The following is a 24,461-nucleotide window of genomic DNA, read 5'->3' as shown; positions in this document are numbered from 1 at the left end:
CGTGTACTCATCAACCCCATTCCAAAAATATTCATATTAATAGGATTGTTGGCGATTTTGCGTAACTGGAAGTCGCCATCTTGAATTTGAAAATGGCGGTAAACATCTATTTCCCTTCTCTTTTCGTCATCCATTGTACATACATCTCATTCTATAATAAAATTCCATCATTATGAGAATCATATCTACATCAGATGCTCAAAAATAGTATCTTATAACATCGCTCATCTATCTATCACTGAGCCATACATTTACAACTCATCTACTGATGGCACGACAAGCGATGCGTGTGCGATGTATTAATTCTATCCCTCTATGATCGTTATTTTCTATCGTTCAGTGATGGGCGGGAAGTCCATCAGTAAGTGAGCCTCACTTTAGGGTTGAAGGAATCAGTCGATTATATCTGCTCTTGGAGCTGATCGAAATCGGAAAACGAGCCTCAGTATTGATTTTTTGCCACCCTTGGTACTATTAAATGTGATTTGCATCGGAGTTCCGGATAAATGTGTATATAAGATTTTAATATAGGGGAACCCGAGGCTATTCGGACCTACTTAAGCAAATCACCCTTTCAGGTGGATAGATGTGTAAAAAGTTACCGGTCAAAAGTCCTAATTGTTAGTTTGAAACCTCAGCTATATTTTGGTGCGATAAAAGGTTCATTTGCACCACTCAATGGCAGCGCTAGGCGACGATTTGCAAACCTCTACTTCTTTCCAGCCTTTTACAATGTAGGGGTAGTTCGGACCATCCTACGGGGCAATTCAGACAGTCATTTTCCTTTAATTTTTTTACAATGGAATTATGTTTACCTATGAATTAGTTACAAGAGACACTCCTTAAGAAGCAAAAAAATAAATAAATTGCTTTACAAAAACTTAATCTGGTATGTCACAGCTGTCGATTGGCGGCCCATGTATTTTCTTTGCTGTGGCGTGTGCAATGGTGTGCGCAGCCGCAAGCCGGTGAACGGTGGTTGACGGAATAGGGGGTCCGAATAGCCCCGAACGCTCATATCGCATTAAAGTGATGAACGTCTCGAAAATATATCTGTTTTCACCCAAACAAAAATCATTCCATAAAACTCCAGCTCCACTCCAGCTTTCCAAAACACTTATCTTTTATTTTTTCACGTTTATTTGTTGCTTTAATCACGGTTTTTCCATTATAATGATTTTTGTTTTGAGAATCACAAAACAACGAAACACGTTGTATCTCCTTTCTACAAAGAACAAAGAATCAACTTCTGCTCTCAAAATTAATGTTTTAGGATAGCGGTTCCACGAATATGTATGATAGTTAGAAAATCTTGCTATTTTCTGAGAAATCGACGGGGTCCGAATTACCCCCACTGTCTTAATAGCTCCGGGTTCCCCTATATTTTATGTACGAATTTAGATGAATATCACATGCAAACCATGTGCCTATTATTTTCGAGTAGTTTTAAAGTACTATCAGATGGTCATAACCTTCGGAGTTATTACCCTTACGAAATTTTGAATTTTTAGCATAAAATCGTCAATATCTCTGTTTATACAAATTAATGAATTGGTCTCTAAAGAAGAAATATGTGCATTTGTACATTTTGTTATTTTACAAAAACTGATTATTTAAGGCACCCTAAACGAAACAAGGGAAATCGCTGTAGAATAAAAACCGAACAAATAGAAATACGACATTATCAATAAAATTACTCGAAAATGATTTCTATGCGTCTCTTTCAAAGTTTTATTTCTCCCTATTGTTTTTCATTCAGGAGATAATATATTTATGTCGAAGGTCGAGAGGGCCACCCTAGTTTTGTTTTCCCCAAAATAACGTGCACTCATTGGGGAGGATTTGTTCCGAAGACACTGGATGTGTAGTACTAACGGTTTATAAGTTCTGGACTTTCGACCAAAAAAATGATCGGTGTCCCATAGTGCATTGTGGTAAAGAATCTTTTGTATTGTTATTGTATTGTTATTTTCCATTTCTCATTTTCCCTTCATCTTTTTTCTTTCCCTTCCTATCAGGAAATAGATGAAACCACATGGCAAGGCCCGAATCTCCGATACAGTGGCGTAGTAAGAAAATTTTTCGGGGGGGGATATGAATTTTTTTTTGTATATATATGAAAAAATGTTCAAAAACATTCTGAGCAGGAAAAAATGTTCAAAAACCAACAACTCAGGGAACAGGGTTGGGTAGTCAAGGTAGGAAAGCTAGCTGTTGGTATAGAATAAATGCTCTTCCCTTACGAGGCCAATCTGGGCGGCAAACTTCAGACTGTCTAATTTACTGAGCCCTTCAGTTCCCTTGTGCCATTAAGTACCACTTCCTCGTTGAGCTTCCGACTGGTTCGCGAACTACTCGATCTAGTCCCCGACGATAGATCTAGCCTACTCCGACGAAAAGTTCCCCGGCGAGAGAAGTTCGGGCCAACCAACCAGGTGCTACGGTCAGTTCGGCGATTCCGGTAGAGTGGGGCATCCGGTTTGCTGGTGGTGTATCGTCGCGGTTTAAGCGGTCTCGTTCTCGGCGGTGAATCTGACTGTAAGCTAAAGGAGAGGTCCCAGACGAAAGAAGTTCTCCCGATACCGATTCTTATTTGGTTTCAATACCACAACTTCTTGAGCCCTTTGAATCCGTAACCGGTGCCATTTAGCACCGCAACTCCTTTAAGCCATTTAGTTCTCTTCTTGGGCCATTTAGCACTACTTCCTTGATGGTCCATTCAGTCCTCGACTTGTTCGCGAACAACTCGGTCTAGTCCCCGACGATGGACCTGACCTTCTCCGACAGAGAATTCCCCGGCGAGAGAAGTTCTCCCGAGATCGAGCTAATCAGCTAGGTGCCGAGGTCAGTTCGGCGATTCTGGTGAAGCAGGGTATCCGATGCACTGGTGCGCCGATGACTCGCGACTAGCGGTATCTCGTCGCTGTCTACTCAGTCTAGTCCCCAGCGGTGAATCTAGCTTACGCTAACGGAGAGTTCCCTGGCGAAAAAAGTTTTCCCAATATCGATTCTTCTTTGGTTTTCGCTATTTTTCTATCGGAACAACCGGTGGGGTGCCGTAGTCGGTCTGGCGAATCTGCATGGAGCGTGACGTCCGGTTCGCTGGCGTTTTGACGACTCATACTCGCTGCTCTGTTGCAGTCTAAACGACTAGTCCTCGGCGGTGGATCTAGCTTACACCTGCGGAGAGTTCCCTGGCGGTGATTGCTCTCCCGAAACCGTTGTTCGATGTCCATTCCGCTGTAAGACGGTCATGATCTACATCAGCGGTTCTCAACCTTTTTCGTACCACGGACCCCTTAGATATCACACTGGGTTGCTGCGGACCCCAACAGATAAACATCATTTTTGTATGCTATCAATATGTTATTTTCAATTTGTTAGGAAACAAGATTTGAAATTTCAATATGCACTCGGAAAATATGCAATGACTTCGCGGCCCCCTGGGACCCGCGGACCCCAGTTGAGAATCACTGATCTACATCATATCTCTGTTTACTGCGTTCCACGTCTCTACGTCGCTTGTCATTCTGTAGGCTACATTATCCGGGTTGATGTCCGGTTCTCCCATTTTAAGTAGCTCCCTGCACGTCACTTCAAACCTCGGACATTCAAAGACTCTCCTCGGACATTCAAAGACTTCAAACCTCGGACATTCAAAGACGCTCCAGGCACAGTGTTGACGTTGCGTACCCACACCGATGAAGATACTCCAGATACTTAAGCAGCCGTGGCTCGGTAGAAGCTGTTTCAGGTTGAAGGTCATCTCTCGGTGCATTCAATTGACCCACGTCGACAGGTTTGGATGAGCCAGTAGGTCCACTTTCCTTTCTCCGTATTATCCCATTCCTGCTGCTACGTCATCATCGAATCGATTCTCATAATCTTCCTCACGTTTCTGACATTTCATTGATTGTAGCACTTGATATCCTCCGTCAGGGTAATGCAGATGGGGATCATCTCGACATCACGGCATACTGCCTCCGGTATGCAATCGCAACTCGTACGACCAGTAGTCGAAGCGTCCTGTTCAGCTTTTCGCGGTTTCACTTGGTTTTCAGCGCCGCACCCCAAGCAGAATCGATGACGAAACACTAGATAAAGACCCGACATTTCGCATGTGTAATCAACGTGGTTGTTTAAGCTCAATCAGTCGTCGATTCACTAGTTTACAAATTTTGGGTTAATTGCATGAAGTTAAGAAAAAATGTGTTTTCTAAGTCTCTTTTGGGTCGCTGAGCACGAAAATCATATCCATTTTCTTTTTTAAAGAATAGTTTTTGTGATTTTTTGAAAAAGGTGTTTTTGAGCACTTTTTGCAGTTTTTAGTCAATATCTCAGGAACAAATCTTCCGATTAACACAAACACCATTCGAAAAGTATTGATGTGCCCATTCCAAAAATATATAACATGTTAGGATAAAATATCAACAATTTAGGGTTAAGAGCAACCAAAGTCAAAAAAGTAGTGTTTGGTAAAATTACTAATTTTTAGTTGATTTTTCATAAAAAAAATAAATCAGCGAAAAAAATCTTTTAGGATCTTATGTGACAGACAAACTTCTCACGTGAATTTTAAGCCTAAGATCACAAAAATCTGACAAAAACTGGTGATGTTATTAAGCACCGAGTGAAAATTGCTCTGATTTTCACATATCTCTTTTGGTCTTAAATAAGATTAGAGTAAGGTGGGGTAAAAGTGCGCATGGGGCAAAAGTGCGCATAGGACTTTTAGAAGCACACAAGCGCTAGAACCTGGCAACTCTGTATGGATTTAGAGTATCATTAAGTCAACTAATCGCACATATAAGCATGAAAGGTTTGAATATAGTGGCTTGAAATTAAGGGGGAAGGACCATTTTTCGCTGATTTGATCTTATTTTTTGAATTTTGGGAATCATAAATTAGCTGTTTGAATAAATCAGGATCGATAAAACTACAGTACCCTAAAAATCTTCAACATATGGTTCGTTGCGAGATATATTTGATTTAATGAAAAAAATATCAGTAATTTTCGTAACAATTTAATAAGTTACAAAACTGACAGTGGGGTAAAAGTGCGCATAGCATATCCGCCCCAAATCAAAAGACGCGAGTGAAGCTTTTTATATAAAAATTGAACTAATTCTTCCATGATTTAAAGAAGGGACCAGCATCTTCAATAACTGCGAGTTCACCGGTCAAATTACGACTGATATGAGCGGTTTAGGAACAAAAGCATCAGCATAACTGGTTCCAAGGAAAAATATAGAGTGTCGAAAGCTCAGAGTAATTAAAAAAGAACCAAAAAACTATGAATTTGTAAATAAAGATGTATTTCCAATATAAATAGCATATTCGCAAGAATTCTTGTAGTGATCTACCCAACTATGACAAATAATGATGTTACTAGGGGTGACAGTTTGATCATGAACCACATTGTCTAAAAGATGAAACATCCAAGTTTTTTCAACATAATAGAAAACTGAACAACATCCACCGAGGCAGAGGGAGGGGTACTTTTTAGTTTTGAAGGAAGAGTAAGAGGGGATGGATCTCTTAAAATTGATTAGTTTAATTTATGGGCGGAAATAAATCGGCTATTTAAGCTGTGCGCACTTTTGCCCCGTGCTATGCGCACTCTTGCCCCGACCATGGGGCAAAAGTACGCATTTGAGTATTCATAAGAAAATAACTATTTCTCGGATTACAAGCAAAACCAAGAAATATCCAGTATTACGTTTTGAAGATGTATGATGAGAGTAATAATTTGTAATCATGCCAATTTTCTAGTGCTTTTCTACCAATAGTTATTTTACGAAAACTGTTAGGTGCGCACTTTTGCCCCACCTTACTCTACACTAGTTTACAAGAAAAATGAAGCTACGAGAAAAAGTGCTTTCTAGATTAATTTTGGGTTGCTGAATACGAAAATAATACTCTATTTCGCTTTCAAAGAAGTTCGAGTTTGAAAAAAAACGTTTTTCTTTTGCTTCCGCTTTTCTGTTTTTGCTCTATTTTTCATTACAGAAAAATAATTTTTCATTACAGAAAAATAATTTTTCATATTTTCAGTATCTAATGTGACAGATTTTAACAATTTTAAGGTAATCGCGATAAGCTAAGAAGAAAGATGTTTCCTCAGTTAATTTTGGATCGCTGAATACGAAAACCAAGTCCATTTTTTTTTCAAAGAAGTATTTTCAAGATTCCTTTGAAAAAGGTGTTTTTGGGCACTATTTTAGTTATTTGTCAATATCTTGTTCAAATAGGATCCGATCGAAACAGTTCGAAAGGTATTGATGTGCCATTTCCGAAAATGTATAATATGCGTAGATCAAATCTCGACACACATATGATTACGGCTTAAAAGCCAACTGTCAAAATTGTCTTTGAAGGGAAATTTCAGACAAACTGGTACCCGCCAATCACAGGCGTTTAGAGTAATCAAAAGAAAAGTTTTCTCTTGTATTAACTGCTATGAACCGCGTTTAGCCAGTAACGGTTTGTCTGGAATTTCCTTTCAAAGAGAATTTTGACAGTTGACTTTTAAGCCGTAATCGTATGTTTGTCGAGAAATGTACATTTATTATGATTACAATCGACCAAAGTAAAAAAAGTCTAATGTTCGACCTTTTTTAAAAAAATGCATATTTCTAGTAATTTTTTTATAATAAATCAAAGACAGAAGAAAATTCTTTTAGAATCTAATGAGATAAATAATCTTTTTGCATAAATTTTAATCCAATAGTCACAAGAGTCGGATGAAAAATGTAGATGGTATGAAGCACTGAGTGAAAATTGTAACTTTTTTATTTTTCGCACAATCATACTTTCGGCTGAAATAATCTTCTATACTTGATAGTTATTGTTTGTGTTGGGTACTGTCTTCTCGAGCTTCCATCCATCCTGCGGCATTTGAATGGTTTTGGATATTTCATTGTACAATAAGTGCTCTTTTTAAAATGTGGAAATATCGTTGGAAAAGTTTTTGTTTTGTCTATGGTGAGTACATATTTTACGAATTAAATTAACTTTTGCCTTCTGCTTCAACAGGCTTCACAGCAGATTCTCAGTTCACAGAATATTACGTGACTAGTGCTACGATCCCACTGAGACTCCTTCCCGATAGGGACTCGAATATTTGACGACTGGCTTATGAGACCAGTGCTAAACCACTCTAAACCGCCGCACCAGGGCAGGGTCCGCTAAAATCATAAAATTTCCGTTTCGCTCAATGTACCATAGCATCAACATTTTCCATCCGATGTTAGAGATATTAGGCCTAAAATCAACGTAAACATATTATCTGTCATCTTAGATTCTAAAAGGTCGGAAAAAAATTGTTTCTCGGTAAAAAAAATCATTTAAAAATGAGTAACTTTTAAAAATGGTCAAAAATGCACTTTTTTAAAATTTGGTCGCTTGCAGCACTAAAAATTTTACATATGATCGACACATATTATATGTTTTTGGAAAGGGCATCTCGGCACCTTTCAACCTGAATATTGACTAAATTAATTGAATGATTTTGACACGAAATATTGACTAAAAACTACAAAAAGTGCTCAAAAACGAGTTTTTTGAGAAAATCACAAAATCGCTTCTTTGAACAAAAAAATGAATATTATTTTCGTGTTCAGCGACCCAAAATTAGTCTAAAAAATACTTTTCCTTGAAGCTTCATTTTTCTTGTAAATTAGTGTTATCACTCGCAATTGCTTCATTGCACGCTTCGATGCAATCACATGCCCTTCGATGGTGATCTGTATCCGCTGAACCCCTTTGCAGTTGCTGTCCAACAACAACGTCTTGTGGTGAGCTATTTGCAGCTTGACCCGTGCATCCAGCTCTCGATCGCATCTATTGTCTCCGTCACCGACACCTCCATTTCTTCAAGTGTCTCACCATTATTGACACATCGTCCACGAAACCAACGATTTTCACTTTCCTGGGCAGCCGCAGTGTTAAGACCCCACACTGATAGAATATATTCGTAAATCTCTAGGAATTAATTTCGTACAAACAACTTTCATAAAATATACGAATTTTTCGTACATATGATGAATCGTTCGTAGTTCTGTCGAAACACTTTTATTTTTTATTACGAGTTTTTCGTGAAAACCACGAAATGACTTTCGTTAGCTTATTACGAAACAGCTTCATTCAACAAACGAGTCGTTCGCTGTTATATACGTATATTTTATAATATTTACGCGCACCATTCGTCAAACCGTCCACGTCAAAAGAGCAATATGGAGCCATTGTTGCTATTCGTCAGATAATTGTTGTTGACTGACTGTTTAGTAGTCGTATCAGTGTCCGCCGGTTGCAGGAAGATTTCCTGAACCTCTTTCGCTTCCAGTTGATTCAGAATCTGGAGCAGTACAGAATCAGTTGAGCCGTCGTGAACTGCTCGTTGATTTTGTATGAATAATTTTGAGTTTTTCTCTGCCAGAGCGATATCGGTGTTGTCAAACATCGATCCTAAAAGATCGAATGCGACCAACGAAGTCGTTTGTAATATACATAAGCGTTTATTAAAATGAACAAAACAATTAATTTCATTCACGAAAAATAATGTGGTTATCAACGATAACATTCGTGCAGTGTACATTAACTTTCGTTCATCAAGCGGCCATTTCTTCGTATCACAATAAAATCGATTTGGCCACATCGATTTTTTTAAATAAAAAAAAACATCGATCCTAAAAGATCGACTGAAAACAATAAGAGGCCATTAAATACGAAAACTTTTCTAAGATAAACGAAAAGATTTCGTGCGACCAACGAAATCGTTCGTAATATACACAAACGTTTATTAAAATAAACAAAACATTTCATTTCATACACGAAAAATAATGTCGTTATCAACGATAACATTCGTGCAGTGTACATTAAATGTGTAAAATTTACGAAAGCTTTCGTTCACCATACGGCCATTCTTGTTCATGAAATGAACGAAACTTACTATTTACAATGCACGAAAATACTTCGTTGCAGAAAACGACGAATGAATTCGTGCATTGCATGATTCATTATATTCACGAATTTATATTATCAGTGCATCTTACATCCCATTCCAAAGTGTTTGACAGAGAATGGAGCCCTGAGTAACGCCCGCTGCGACTCGCATTGCCTTCTGCCCTTTTGTTCGTCTGGTACAGCAGTGCTCTACTCTGAAAGTATCTCTTCAGGATCTGGCTCATTCTTTTATGCCACGCTGCGGCATTGGTCTATTCGAGGCTGGATGGCCCGGTGACTTCCCTGACTTTGGCAGATTACTATCGTCTAAAGACTTCAGCAGTAGCATCCTGAACATGTCCGGATATGCCAGGATCGCAGCTTTCAGCGCCACGGTTGGTATTCCATCCGGACCGGGGGTTTTCTTTGATTTTAGTCACATCGACGCGTCCTTGAGCTCGTCGTTAGTCACTTGCCACTCGACTGTGTTACCTCCTTCTTCTTCGCCGTACGGGGTCGGTGACGAGGTAGTTGAATCGTGATTCGGGAAGAGACCCTCAACGATTATCTTTAGCTTACCCGGGCATATTTCAGCTGGTGTCGACGGACCCTCGTCTTCGTCATGACGACTCAGTACGCGTCCCCCAGGGACTGGCGTTTATTTCTCAGCACAGCTACTTATGGCAATTGGCTTGCTAAGCTTGATCTCCTATTTTAAAGAGTCCCTAGCTTCTAGATACGTCGCTTGCGCTCCTCTCTCACTCTCCGATTTTGCGCTCAGAGCCCGCCTTCTGGATCTAAGACAAGCAGCGTATAGCGTACTGAGTTACTCATTTAACCAGTAAGCTGCACGCCGTCTACTACATGGCCCTAGTTTTCGTGACATTGTAACGTCACAAGCCGTCACAATCCTTCTTGTTAGCCGTCAGCCGTATCAACGTACTTGATTCCGTTGTTCGCCGAAGTAACTCAACAGAGGTTTTCGTTAAAGGTTTTCGTCTTCCACTTTAGCTTGCCGCCCGTCCTTCTTCGTGCTGCAGCAGGGTTCCATTGGCCGATGCGGTAGCGAATCGCTTGGTTACCTTTATGGGGATACTTCTCTCACACTCTCCAGTCCATGTTCGCCGTCAGTCAAGGACTACAGAATGTGGCGAAATTTCTCTCGGTACCGATATCCGTTTCGTGAACCATTAAGCTCCTAGCTCCTCGCTTCGCCGCGATCTACTCGTTATAGTCCTCGGCAGTTGAGCTAGCCTCCACAACGTGCCGACAGGTAGGTGTCGAGTCTGCAGCCAATTTTCACTACAAGGAAATATTTTCACAAGATAACTTTTGCAAATGAAACTTTGAGAATTTCATTTAAAATATTAGACATATTTTTGTTTAACATGTTCAATTTTTTTAAATTTCTCCCAAATATTTCGGTGGGGGGGGGGGGGTTTCGTACCCAAACCCCCCCCCCTCTACTACGCCACTGCTCAGATAACATGGAGAACGTTTATTTTCTGTGTTTTGAATTCATCTCGTCAGTAACTAGCACCAACTGGGTGTCTAGTTAGACGATGTATCTAAACTAATACCCAAATTAGCACTATTTAGACATAAAAAATCTGAATTTTTCACACGACACATGTGAACGTTCAGAGCAACCGACTTGTCCTGGGAATCAAATGCAGAAGCTCTGGTTTGTTGACAAGAAAGCGAATAATAACTTTGATCTTAGGGTAGGGAGCAAATTTGATAAATCCAATTTTCCCTTTTGGGAATGAATATTGCATTGGAGATCGTGCCAATCGAGCCAACATATTCCGATTCCTGAGAATGATTTGTTCCTTCCAAGCATATCTTGTTTGGTTCAATGTGCATGTTCACTCATTCGGTCAATCACGAAGTACAACTACGGTCAGTCTACGTAAGATAAGCTAAGCTAGAATATGAATGTTTTGATTGGCGAATGAATTTATATTTCCTCTGAGCTTCAACATTCGATTCTGCGTGAGACTTCAATCATTTTGGAAGAGAATGACTAATGGAGGGGTTGACACTGAATGCATTAGGGAACTGCATGGGCGAATGACATATAGGTTAAAGCCCCAATAAACAATAATAATTAGGGAACTGAATTTGAGATTTTCCGCCACTGGTTGCTATAGACCGTGAGTGTAGCAATATAAATTATTTCGACTTGTCGTTCCATATGTATGAATATAAATATCTTCTGGGCATCCAAAACTAACCCTGTCAATTCGTACCATTTCTTTCGGAAACTGTACATCTGTATACACAGCCAAAGTTTCTGCAAGAAACTGTACGAATTTGTGTTTTAATTTCGTCTCATCAGTATCTGGTACTCTTTTGCTAGCAAACAGATCTTCCGTCTTTGTTTCATATCTGTATTTGGAGTTTACCTGCCGCAAAGTCAGTTGCAGGTTCTTATAGGACGAATAAAAAACACAAATTAATCGATTTACTACAACTAGGGTATTATGCAATTCATGCACCAAATGGCGTAAACAAATTCCTAAAGAAGCAATATAGCGCGATTTTTATGCTTTAGTTGCTATTTTCAGATGTCAAAAATGTAAAGTATCTTATAGAAATCTAAATATCTTATAAAAATGTTACTTCAATAAATTTTTATTGAATATTGCAGTTTTTGAGAAACGAAATTCTTTCCTGCTATTTCCATAACAGCGTACTTTTCTCTTCGTTTTCTGCCAAAGTTGTTTCCCCAGAGACTCATTTCAATTAAACCTCGGTTGAACCTGAGGTCGTTTGCTTGCTTATTGTTTACAGAATGATGAATCAACACACAGACTTGCGTGAATGTGACGCAACGACCTATCGGAGTCACCAGGCAGATGCGCGTTGTTCTATCTCGCTACCACTCGCTCGGACATGTTCTCTCCTGAGACGTTTGTAGTTCAGTAAACTATAACAATTGGCGGCAGACATTCTAGAGAAAATTTTCAATAGGACGTAAGTAACATTGAGATCCTCTCTTTGTTTACTTTCTCTTTCGTTTATTACGACGTCATTACAACACTTTGCACTAATTTTCCAGTACATATCGAAAGCAGACGGTTTTTATTTGACTATTATGGAAAGAGTAGAGTAGTAAAAGCTGAAATGGCCGAGTAATGAACAGAAGAGAAAGACCTTAAAGAGAATCTCTCATTGTTACTTACGTTCTATTGAAAATTTTCTCTAGCATTCTCTAGTAGCTATCTCTTTTGCTAAGAGCAATGTAAAAATCAAATATATCAGCCAGCAATTATTGATATGCATTCGCTTAGGGTTGCCAACCCTTCTAGTTTGACTTGGAGACCGGTTTTGATAGGCGATTTTCGCATATTCGTGCTTTTCATCAATTCCGCCGGTCCCCGGTGAGCCAATGGATAATTTAAACGTTTTAGTACTGTATTATATTGTTTATATACAGCATGTTTTAATAGTGTAATTAGTGCTTTTTCTCATCTTTTGGGTTCAGATTTATTTGTCTTACTAACCCTTTCGTTTCAAGGTGACTAAGATGTTTCCATCAGGTATTTTGGATTTGGAATGGAAAACAATTCACCTTAATTACAACTTTAGGAAATATTACGCCACTAAGTCACTCAAAATTGTGTAAAAAAGTTAACGTTATGAATATCGATTTTACATCACCATGAATTTATTTTGGCGGATTTTGATTGATATTTTTCGGTGAAAGTGAACGAAGGAAGTTAATTGGTTTACGAGTCGGCCTACTGTTTCTTTTCATCCATGTAGAACTTTAAGCTATTCTAGAACTTTACTAGCTATTCTAGAACAGCTAGCAAAGTTCTGATGATGGTTGAAAAGAAATAGCAAGGTGAAACGTAAACCAATTAACTTCATTCTTTGATTTATACCGATAAATATCAATTAAAAATTTGCCAAAAAAAGTTAACTTCCTTCAATTTCATCAATTCACCCCACTGTTGCTAGTGCTTTTTTGCAGCTGCTGCTTGTTGCGAGAGCCAGTTGGCCTAAACCAATCGGCCGCGGCAACATAAAATGAGCTCTTTCCGTGCTAAATTTGCCTACTCATTCGGCGGTTCTTAGATATTGATGAGTGAGATTTGCTCCTTTGTTGGGATCTCTCTAGCGCCTGTATGACGAAGAACCGCTCTCTGTAAAGAGTTTCAGAAGACACCGCAGTGTGCTTCCCAGGTGATGCTGCTATCCTAGTACTTTCAATTTCCTGTTAGCTTGCAGGAGAGCAATGCTCGCTCGGCTTATCCTCCACAGCGAGAGTGGCTGGTGTCTTTGTATTCGTTGCGGTTAGATGGGTAAATTAAATACTACACGAAACTAATCCTACAAAGTCGTTAACAAACACCGAAACGTTTTCAGCTGAATGTGAACGGCACTGGGTAGCAGGGTGAGTTTTCACTTTGCCAATGATACTCTATTTTGGTAATTTTCCAACCATTCAGTGCTAATTATATCCCCTGGCGAATTGAAATGTCGAGCAATAGCTTTGATTCGTATTTCTGACTCCAGCGTATACTCATGTTTCCCATGAAGTCTACCCCAGGTCGGTTAAAATCTCCGAGTCATAATCTTTCCAGAGGTGGTAACCCTACCACTGCATCGAACCGATTGAACAAGAACAGCTGATTGATTTTAAACGTCAACAAACGCACACAAACGAAACGAGAAAACAAAACTCACTTTTCCAGCCGATCTCCCAGCTTGTCGGCGAGGTCATCCTCCAGCGGCTTGTACAGATCCGATAGCCCCAGCGTTCTGGTCGAGCCCTCTCGAAACATATCGATAGTCCACCAGAACGTCAGAACCGACAGTAGACCGGCATCCTGGCGTGGGTTTTTGCCCATCTTAACCTTGGCAGCTTCCATTACAACTTTTGCACTTGCTGTTATCACTCGTCAGCTCAGTCTCCGTGAATGATGCCAGTACGGTATTCGCTGGTGATATTTAACCAGGCAATCCGTGTTTGTTTGTCAGTGCGAAGCTACCGCAGCAGATAAGCGTGTTCCGGGAGAGGTAATTGGATTCGACTATATGCGCCGATGGTGGGTGTGATTTCATCTTCTCATTCAAGCTGCCCGCAGATCTGATATCTTTTCAGTTAAATTCGAGTGACGAACTGATTGCATAAATTGCACCGCCTCAAATATTTGACTGAGCCGAAGCAGAAAAAAAAACAATATTGAAATCAGTTGTTGACAAAGCGCCTGTGAGCAAAAACCATTCTAAACTAAATATAAACGATACAGAAACACATGTGCGATGATTGATTGTCGTAACACAACTAGTGTGGGAGAAACGAAGTTATTCAAAATAAAGCATTAATGGTCACAATCTGTATGACTGTATGAGTATGTTTCCCCGATTCTGCGCAAATACTTCTATGCTTTCAAGAACAGTACTGATACTGATGAATATCTACGATCCTTCCCTTGTATGTGGTGGTAATTGTGTGATCCCGATGAAAAAGGGTTGGATTAAAAAATAATGTGAGACTTGAGTTGACAGAACTAAATGCTGCCACCTACGCGTAGCAGTTTCGTGTTAACGCATGGTCCTTAGACTGGCCGGAAAAAAGCAGTGAGTCGACTCCTAGTTCCACCAGGAGAGTCTGCTTCAAATTTGAAGTAAATCGGCCAGTTTAGCTACCGGACCAACGTGGTTGAAGTTTTTATGGGATTTTTCTCCAATTTACAAGGAGAAACCCCACTAGCTCGCATTTGTACCGCTAGGTGGCACTATATAAGTTTATCACTGCAAGTGGAAATGAGAAAAATTAATTTTATTATCTACAACTTTGTCGAAGACTGTAAATCAATCTTTTAATTAATTTAAATTAAACTTTTAATGAAATGATGTCTGAGTCAGTTCTGCATGCGCTGTTAGACCCGCAGGATGGTGCATAAATAGTTGATAGCACGATTCTATTGATACTTATTCTTTTGTGAAACAATTTATTTAGTTGAATTGCTTGTTTGGAGGAATTTTAGAAGTTGAATTATATTTATGCTAGAAAATTTTAGTACACCATTGAATAGCATAAACAAAAAAATGTCTTTATAAACTAGCGCTAGCACACTATTAGACGTAACTCCAATGAAAGATTTGTAAAATGTGATTTTGCAGTGGATTTTGTGAAACATCCGAATTCCGAACAATAATGGTTCTTTTCTCCACCGGCAGGCAGGTGAGTCTATCTAGATCACTAATCTATCGTATGTCTATCTGTGTGTGTGGTCGTCTGAATATTTGTGACAGTTGGGCCAGGGAATAGACGCAGAACTGGCGTATATGATGGAATAGTGGGTAACCCTTCCGGTTTTCAATTTGTGCATTCGATTCGATTCATTCGGGAAGATCGGATTGGATAAATTAAGGTACGATTAATTTACCGACGCAAGTGAATCATCCATTCCCGGTTAGTATAGCATGATAAAATTCTAACTAAAATTAATGATGGCAGGTTACATGTGTTCTTTTCTTCTACTTCATAGTTTGTTTTTGTTGTACTTCTCTTAGTCTGTTCATGTAGACTAAAAATAATATCGGTCAATTTATACACTTCTAGTCAATCTCCTTGCATTTTTTTTGTCTTTATTCGGCATGTTATGTTTTCTTTTATTACTCAATCTTAAATTAGATTCATACTAACACTCACTAACACAAACAATTATAATTTTCTCATATACACCCACAAACTCTCCCATTGCAAACGTCCATCATACCGGCTTGAACCTTCGTTCGAACCGGTCACAAATCTTGATAGCTCCTGGTTTACCTAGAGTTTTTCAACAGCAACAGTCTTTCTCAAGGCTATCAATATTTTCGCTCGATCAGTCTTTCTCAAGACTACCTGTATTTTTTCGACAATTAGTCTTTCTCAAGACTACCTACTTTTTCTACTCAATCAGTTTTTTTCAAGACTAAAACATTTTTCAAGAACAATTCAGCCTAAAGAAATATTTAATTCTTCCAACATGCCTGGGTCCTCCCAGAAAGGCCGTGTGCCAAAAATTAAAGCTAAACGGAAAAGGGTATCTTCTCCACTCGAAAATTCAATTGAATGCAACAACTCATTCTATGTTTTATCCGAATGTGAAGCTGATGAAATTTGAGAAGAAAACGCAATCACATCCGCCTATAACAGTGATGATCTCCGACTTCAAAGCCTTTCGAACTGAGCTTTCGACGTTCCTTCCGGACGTGAAAGTCTCTTTTCAGATTGGCCGAAGAGGAGAATGTCGAGTTACAGCGGAGGAATTGATTGGCCACAAACGACTACTACAGTATCTTACGGAGAAGTTATATAAATTTTATTCATATGATTTCAAGACAGATAGACCATTCAAGGCTGTCTTGAAAGGGCTACCTCAAGGTCAAAGTTTGGATGAAATATCCAACGAATTGAAAAATTTACTTGGCTTTTCTCCTTCACAAGTTATTCTTATGAAGAGAAAGGCTACCGGCGATGACACGCCAGTACGCTCTGGAATTATCCAGGAGCTATATTTAATTCATTTTAACCGTAATGAGGTTAATAATTTGAAAGTATTTGAAAAAGCACGTTTTATGTTCCACGTGCGAGTAAAGTGGGAACATTATAGACGACATGGGGGCAGAATTCAAAATCTGACCCAGTGTCGTAGATGCCAAGGCTTTAGGCACGGCACAAAAAATTGTCTTTTGGATTCCAAATGTATGATCTGTGGTGATAAATCGCACACGAAAGATACTTGTCCGGTGAAAAAACCACAAAAAGTTTCAAATGCGCTAATGTAGCGAAAATCATAAATCGAATTTCTGGGGTTGTCCTGTTCGAGAAAAAATTATAAATTCTTGTTCTAGACAACAAAAATAACAAATAAAAAATGTACCTACTTCTTCTGGTACACTTCAAGAAAACACACCCAAACGTTTTAATCCGATTCAAAATAGATTAACAACTTCTTCTACCTCCGTCACACCATCCTACAATGCTGTGTCATCTTATGCTTCAGTGGCAGGTAGCAATGCCAAAATAACGGCTACACCTACCACGCCATCAATCTCGTTTGCACCCAACGCTTCCTTTAGTCCAATGGATCTTGGTAGCGTAACGGAAGAAAAATTTAAATACCTACAAGAGGCTATGTTACCTATGATGATTGCCATGTTAAATTCTACCTCCATGTTTGAAGCTTTTCAAGCGGGGTGGGAATTTGCTAACAAAATTGTAATGAAATTAAAGTTTAACAATGACTTTAAATAATCATTTAAATTTATTAAATTGGAATGCTCGTTCATTAAAAACGTGCGAAGACGAATTTTTCAACTTCTTGAGGATACATAATGTGCATATCGCCGTTGTGACCGAAACTTTTTTAAAACCAAATATTACATTGAAGAGTAACTCTAATTTTGTTATTCATCGATTTGATCGAATTGTTGGATTCGGCGGAGGAATCGCAATAGCGGTTAATCGCAGGATCAAACATTCCGTTACGCCGTCTCTTGACACCAAGGTGATCGAGAGTTTGGGTATCGAAGTTGAAATTGATCTTGGTATCATTTTTATTGCCGCAGCCTATTTGCCTTTTCAGTGCACTGGCGAAAAAATTAATTTTTTGAAAGGAGACTTACAAAAACTTACAAGAAATCGGTCGAAATTCTTCATAATCGGCGATTTTAACGCCAAACATTGAGCCTGGAATAATGCTCAAAGCAATTCCAACGGTTAACTACTTTTTAATGATTGCTCTGCTGGTTATTATTCAATTTTGTTCCCGAATGGTCCTACATGCTATTCGTCTGTAAGGAATCCATCAACAATTGATTTGGTTTTGACAGATCAAAGTCACCTTTGTAGCGAATTGACTACACATGCTGTCTTTGATTCTGATCATCTTCCAGTAACTTTTTCACTTTCTCAAGAAGCTGTTTCCAATCCCATTAGCTCAGTGTTCAATTATCACAAACAGGGTTGCCAAAAATACAGAATAATCTGTATTTATACAGATTTTTCAGTAATTTTCAGACCAAGAATCTGTGTGTACAGATATACAGATTTTTCCGTGTATGTACAGATATACAGATTTGTGAAAAATGATGTTACAAAAACTATTTTTAGAAATATTTTTTACGTTTCAGTAATACTTCCTCTCTGTCTCTCTTAGCTTAGCCCTCTATATTAAAATAAATATTCACTTTTGAGATTGGTCGCTCACTCTGAAAGGTAAAGGTTTGCAATACACTCAGGTTAGCACCCAGCAAACACCTGGCTGAAGTCTACTTCCAGAAACGTTAATTGTAATGCTCTGTGACTTTGTTATTTTTTTTTTTTTTTCGAAAATTCGACAGCTACATTGGTCGACTAAATGTTTATAACATTATATATCAACAAAAGTCATTTAATGAAGAAGAAAATTATTTTTCCATTGTGCACATCGATAAAGTTGAAGTTTCTGGATATAAAATATCAGAGCGACTTGTAGACGGCTCCGGTGGTTGAGTGGTAAGCGTTACCGCCACTCATTCCAGTTGCCTGGGTTCAATTCCAGCCGAGGTCGTTGAGATTTTTCTGAGGTGAAAAAATCTGTGGTTACGTCTTCCTTCGGAAGGGAAGTAAGGCCGTTGGTGCCCGGTCTATGAGTTTGGTGGATCGATATCTAGTCCAGATAGTGAAATCACCTCTCTGGCGTCGGTAAGGAAGAAGTAGATCCAACTTCTATACTCTTACTAACAAAAATATCCTCCTCCTGTGACACTCTTGGAGTGCGCAGTAGTATATACGGCCTCTAGCAAAAGCAAGTATCTGACTAACCATTCCTTTGCTTTCCTTCCGCGATCTACGTTCGGGCCTGGCCGGCGCCGGTATTGAACAATAAACACTTTAGGATTATCAGGAGTTGCACATTGAAAGATGTTTCGCTACTCCCAAGCATTATTATCTACTTATTCTCTGTTCAACTTCAGCTAGTCCAGATCGATAACGGAGTAGCACCCAGGGGTGGTCGCACAAGCTCAAGTTCAATATCAGAACGACTTGTAGTGTTTTTTTTATGAAAATGTCAACAGGTCCTTGCTTGACTGATTTAAACCACAAGAATTAATCGATAGATAATCCAGCAAAAGGTTAAACGACTCAACTGATTTGATACAGATATCGACACAGAATTTTCGAAGAGTAAATACAGATGAAAAGATTTTTAGGACAAAAATACAGATTTAATTTTGGCAACCCTGATCACAAAGCGAATTGGGAAAGGTACAAAACTTATATTGAGAATAATTTTAATCATGACCTTAATTTACAAAATAAAGCTGACATTGATACGGCATTACAAAATTTAAGTAATTCTATAGTTGATGCTAGAAATTTATCAGTACAACAACACAGAAAAAATTAATACTCCTATTATTGACGACGATCTTCAACTTCTGATTCGCTTGAAGAATGTTCGAAGACGTCAATATCAACGTTCTCGTGATCCTGCTATGAAATGTATCTATCAGAATCTACAAAAAGGAATTAAACGTAGATGCACATTCTTAAGCAATGAAAATTTCGCGAAAGAGGTTGAACAAATCAAGCCAAATTCGAAACCTTTCTGGAAACTTTCTAAGGTTCTTAAGCAACCTCAGAAATCAATTCCAGCTTTGAAGGAAGGTGACCACATACTTCTTACAAACGAAGAAAAAGCTCTAAAACTTGCTCAGCAGTTTGAAAGCGTCCATAATTTTAATCTCAACGTTGTGAGTCCTATTGAAACCGAAATCTTACAAAAATATGAAAACGTTTCAAATCAAGTATTGTCTCCAGACGATATTGTTGAAACAAACTATGATGAGATCAAATCCATCATGAAAAAGTTAAAAAAATATGAAAGCTCCAGGTTATGATGGAATTTTTAACATTCTTCTTAAAAACCTTCCCGAAATCACCACTTGGTCAAAATATTCAACAAATGTTTTGAATTAGCATACTTCCCTGAAAGATGGAAAAATGCCGAGGTTATTCCTATTTTGAAGCCGGATAAAAACCCAGCAGAAGCATCTAGCTATCGACTAATTATTTACTCTCTTCTATTAGTAAATTATTTGAAAAAGTCATCCTAACTAGAATGATGTCACATATCAATGAGAATTCTATTTTTCTTCCTGAGCAGTTTGGATTTCGTATTGAACATTCAACTACTCATCAACTTGTGAGAGTAACTAACATGATAAAGGCAAATATCTCAGAGGGCTATTCCACTGGAGTTGCTCTTCTAGACATCGAAAAAGCTTTCGACAGTGTTTGGCACTAAGGATTAAATGCCAAAATGCGGGATTTCAATGTTCCAATTTACATAATAAAGATAATTAAAAATTATCTTACTAACCGTACCCTACAGGTTTCTTATCAGAATTGTAAATCTAATAAGCTACCCGTTAAAGCAGGCGTCCCTCAAGGATCAAGCGTCGCACCAATCCTATACAATATTTTTACCTCTGATTTTCCAAATCTACCTACAGGCTGTAAAAAGTCACTTTTCTGTGATGATACTAGCATCTTAGCCACTGGTAGGAGTCTTCGTATTATCTGCAGTCGACTGCAACGAAGCTTGAATATTATCAATGATTACCTGAAAAAATGGAAAATTTCCACTAATGCTTCAAAAACACAATTGATTGTGTTTCCGCATAAGCCAAGAGCTTCTTCTCTTAAACCAAATAATAACCATATTATTAAATTTAATGGTTTGAATTTAACGTGGTCAGATCAAGTTAAATACTTGGGTTTGATTTACGATAAAAAAACTCACTTTTAAGGATCACATTGAAGGAATCCAAACAAAATGCAACAAATATATAAAATGTTTATACCCTCTTATAAATAGAAATTCTAGGCTCTGCCTAAAGAACAAACTATTAATTAATAAACAAATATTTAGACCGGCAATGCTATATGCAGTGCCAATCTGGGCAAGTTGTTGTGCTACTAGGAAGAAAACGCTTCAAAGGATTCAGATTAAAATTCTGAAAATGATTTTGAAGCGTCCTCCCTGGTTTAGCACAAATGAGTTGCACAGACTTGCAAACATAGAAACATTAGAAATTATGACGAACAGTATTATAAGCAACTTCCGACAAAAATCGCTGCAATCTTCAATTGCAACGATTAGCTTTCTTTATAGTTTATAAGTTAGTGTATAATATTTGTTTGGCTCCTTATTCACAAGACAAGTAGGTTTAAAACATCCTACTGAAAAAACAAATACTTAACAGCGAAAGCATATTATATCTTAACAATAATTAACTGAATCATGTAAGCAATAGGGATGAAAAGCCACCACTTGTGGTTGAACACCCAATATACTAAATCAGAAATGCAATGCAAACAAAACAATATAATCAAATAGAAAATGATATATAAAAAATGCATGTTTATTTTGTTTTCTGTATATACCTGTCAAGGTATCGAGCGTCTCTCTAATAAAAGTCTTTAATCCACACTCTTGGTACGCTCAGAAAAATGTGGCCTGTTTGTAACAAGCAACCGTTTAGTTGAACTTCAAATTGATAAAATGCACAGATTGCATATTTTTATGTCCGCCTCTTTTATTCTGCTGTGATGTTTATGTATTTCAGACCGAAAATATCCAATGAATCAAATCAACAGCAGGAGAAACACAGAAAAATGATTTGATATGACCAAAATTTCTATGTGGCGCACTATTATTATTTTGATGCACGCCACACGAATTTCAATAGTTTTCACATGATAATTATAAATGACATAGAATTTTTAGAACCTGACACAAATTTCAAAAAATCATGTGTGAAATCAATAGATTCAATATAGCAATATTTTCTCGGTGTAAATTTTCGACTATTATTGTTATGAAATGAATGTGTTTGTTTATATCGCACAACCAAATGAAAATTTACCAAAATTCAGCACAGGTTTAGACAATTTGAGTCTTTTAATTAATGAAATAATACACCAGGCAAGAATGGCCATTGTTTTGTTGACTAAAAGAAATAAAAATGATTAGTCGGTATGAAACGACGATAAAGGATAAGTTTTTGCTTTTTTTATTTGGCCCTTTTGACAAATATATACAGGAATCAAAACAATGATGTTCCTCCCACTGATGGCAGCAAAAATCCTAATCTAGTGTTTTGTATCTACTGTACACGGTAAACTGGATGTACCTAGAGAATTGGTACTAGCGCTGTACCCAAACAGAAGGTATGATTTACCAACTAATAGGCGGAAATCTCTATAATGTGTATTCTTTTTCATGTACAAGGTAGTCATAATTGATTCGTATTAACCTAACGTAGAAGCCCACTTCTAAGTTCGTGCACTTTTCTGGATGCCTCAGTAAATTGTACCTAAATTCCACAAAACTGCACATACTCAGCAGTAGGTAACTTTAATCCACCTAAAATTTGCTGTTTAATCAAATGTCAGCAGATGTTACCTCGAAATAGATTAATATTACAGGAATTAGAACCTATTAGTAGGTGATTTGTACCAATTTTGTAGGTACTACGCCACTAGCAATTTTCTAGGTATATCCAGTTTACCGTGTACAAACGCTCGTAGCCTTCGCGATGACATAAACTCGGTAATTAAGTGAACGTTTTAGCAGTTTAATTTTTTTTTTAAATTTACATACATAGTCTCAAGCTTGCCTTAATTTGAATCAATCAAAAAAATGACGCTCATATTCACTATGCAACACATTCCTTGGCAACATGAGCGGGAGCTTTCGTGATATGGGGGAACACTAGTATCTGAACCGTAGACTGAAAATTAAGCATCAGATTCACGGTCCGCGCGATCGTTCAAGAACACACGTGAATATTCGAATGGTTATAAAATCTAATGTTACATACACACTAGCACACGTGACGAACACGTTAACATACAAACGCTTGAGCTTCGTCCACGCACAACTGCGCCCGCGATCTCACATGTATGCAAACACTCTAGCGATTGAGTGAACGTTTGAACACTTATAACTTTCAAAACTTACAAACGCGGTCTCAAGCACGGATCTAGAAATACATATGTTTGCGCGATTATAAATCGGTCACGTCCAAAAGTAGCGTACGTCCATGCCTTTAGTTGGACCAATCGAAAAAACGACGCTCATATCCACTAAAGAACACGATCCATGCCGGCATGACCGGGACCTTTCACTCTCTTCTTTCACACCAAAGCCCGCGGTCTCGTAAACATGATGACACCCCGGTGATTAAGTTAATGTTTTAGCACTAAGAAGTCTATAAGCGCGATCTCAAGCGGGAACCTTCAAATGGCCATGTTAGCATCCTTGGTCCATGCCTTCAGTTGTACCTATAAAAAATGACGCCCATATTCACTAGACAACACGTCCCATGGTAACATGACCGGGAACTCTAGTGATAAGGGGGAAACTAACTCTCTTCTAGCATCTGCACCTTACACCAAAAATTAAGTATCAGATTCACGGTTCACGCACGATCATTCAAGAAGAAACGCGATTATGCGAATAAAAAATAGATTTTATGCACGCGAAACAACAACCACGTAAACATACAAACGCTCGAGCCGTTCGCGATCACCCACGCACACTTACACCAGCTATCTCGCAAACATGAAAACACCCCAGTAACTAAGCGAATGTTTTAGTACTTATAAATTTGCAAACGCGGTTACAAGAGTAAACTTACAAACGCCCGCGTTCGCGCGATCATGAATCGGTTACGTCCGGAAGTCTACTCGGCCCCAGCAGCCTAGGACCTCAGTTGAACCAATAAAAATGACGCTCATATATACTGTACAACATGTTCCATGGCGACATGACCGGGAACTCTAGTGAAATGGAAGAACTCACTCTTTTCTAGCAGCTGAGTCGTACACCGAAAATAAGTATCAGATTCACGGTCCGCGCGCGATCATTCTCGATCGAATATGCGAATGGACAATCGAATTTATACATGCAGAATTGCATACAAGCTAGCACTCGTCATGCAAACGTCCACGCGATCGAACATGTTAACACTAAAACGCTTGAGCCTCTCGCGATTATACACGCGATTGTGTGAAATAGCCCGACAGAAGTAATCAAAAACAAAAACAATTTCAATTAAATTAGTTATGGAATTTGCATTTCGACTTAATCTCGTCAGGGATCGTCTCATTAGAATCCGACACTAACTTAGTGACAGGACATTGGATTGACCTAGCTCCCAAAAACGAAACTTCTGCATCGGCCAGTGCGGCAAGGCTCAAACTTACGCCATCTAACAGTTCGTGCTACATATACATTAGCAACCGGCATCCAGACAAGAGTCGGTGTGAGATCGAAATTTTCTCACACTCCGGTATCATCCCAGTCATACACATTGCTATCCTAGCTACAGCTGCTTTTTTGCCAGGCCCACACAACAAATAGCGGCGTACAACAGACACCGGTATGTCGATCTGTTGGTTGTATAATATTATTTTCCGCGTTCATTTGTGCGAATGCGACGCGTTTCCATTGGGT

At 38.5% G+C, this 24,461-nt stretch overlaps 1 protein-coding gene across 2 annotated transcripts in view; it reads right to left on the bottom strand.

Annotated features, from left to right (window-relative positions):
* LOC131684151 (ATP-binding cassette sub-family C member 4-like) overlaps positions 1-14,228 on the bottom strand; it is a 38,818-nt gene extending 24,590 nt beyond the window's left edge. For both annotated transcript variants that reach the window (XM_058966740.1, XM_058966743.1), the window contains exon 1: positions 13,642-14,228. In XM_058966740.1, the coding sequence (XP_058822723.1) occupies positions 13,642-13,826 (185 nt within the window). In that variant the 5' untranslated portion in view covers positions 13,827-14,228. The remainder of the gene's footprint in view (positions 1-13,641) is intronic.
* Between the last annotated feature and the right edge of the window lie 10,233 nt (positions 14,229-24,461).

This window comes from Topomyia yanbarensis, chromosome 2, assembly GCF_030247195.1.
Source record: "Topomyia yanbarensis strain Yona2022 chromosome 2, ASM3024719v1, whole genome shotgun sequence".
In the NCBI taxonomy this organism is placed as follows: domain Eukaryota; kingdom Metazoa; phylum Arthropoda; class Insecta; order Diptera; family Culicidae; genus Topomyia; species Topomyia yanbarensis.
This window is presented reverse-complemented; position numbering and strand designations above follow the sequence as displayed.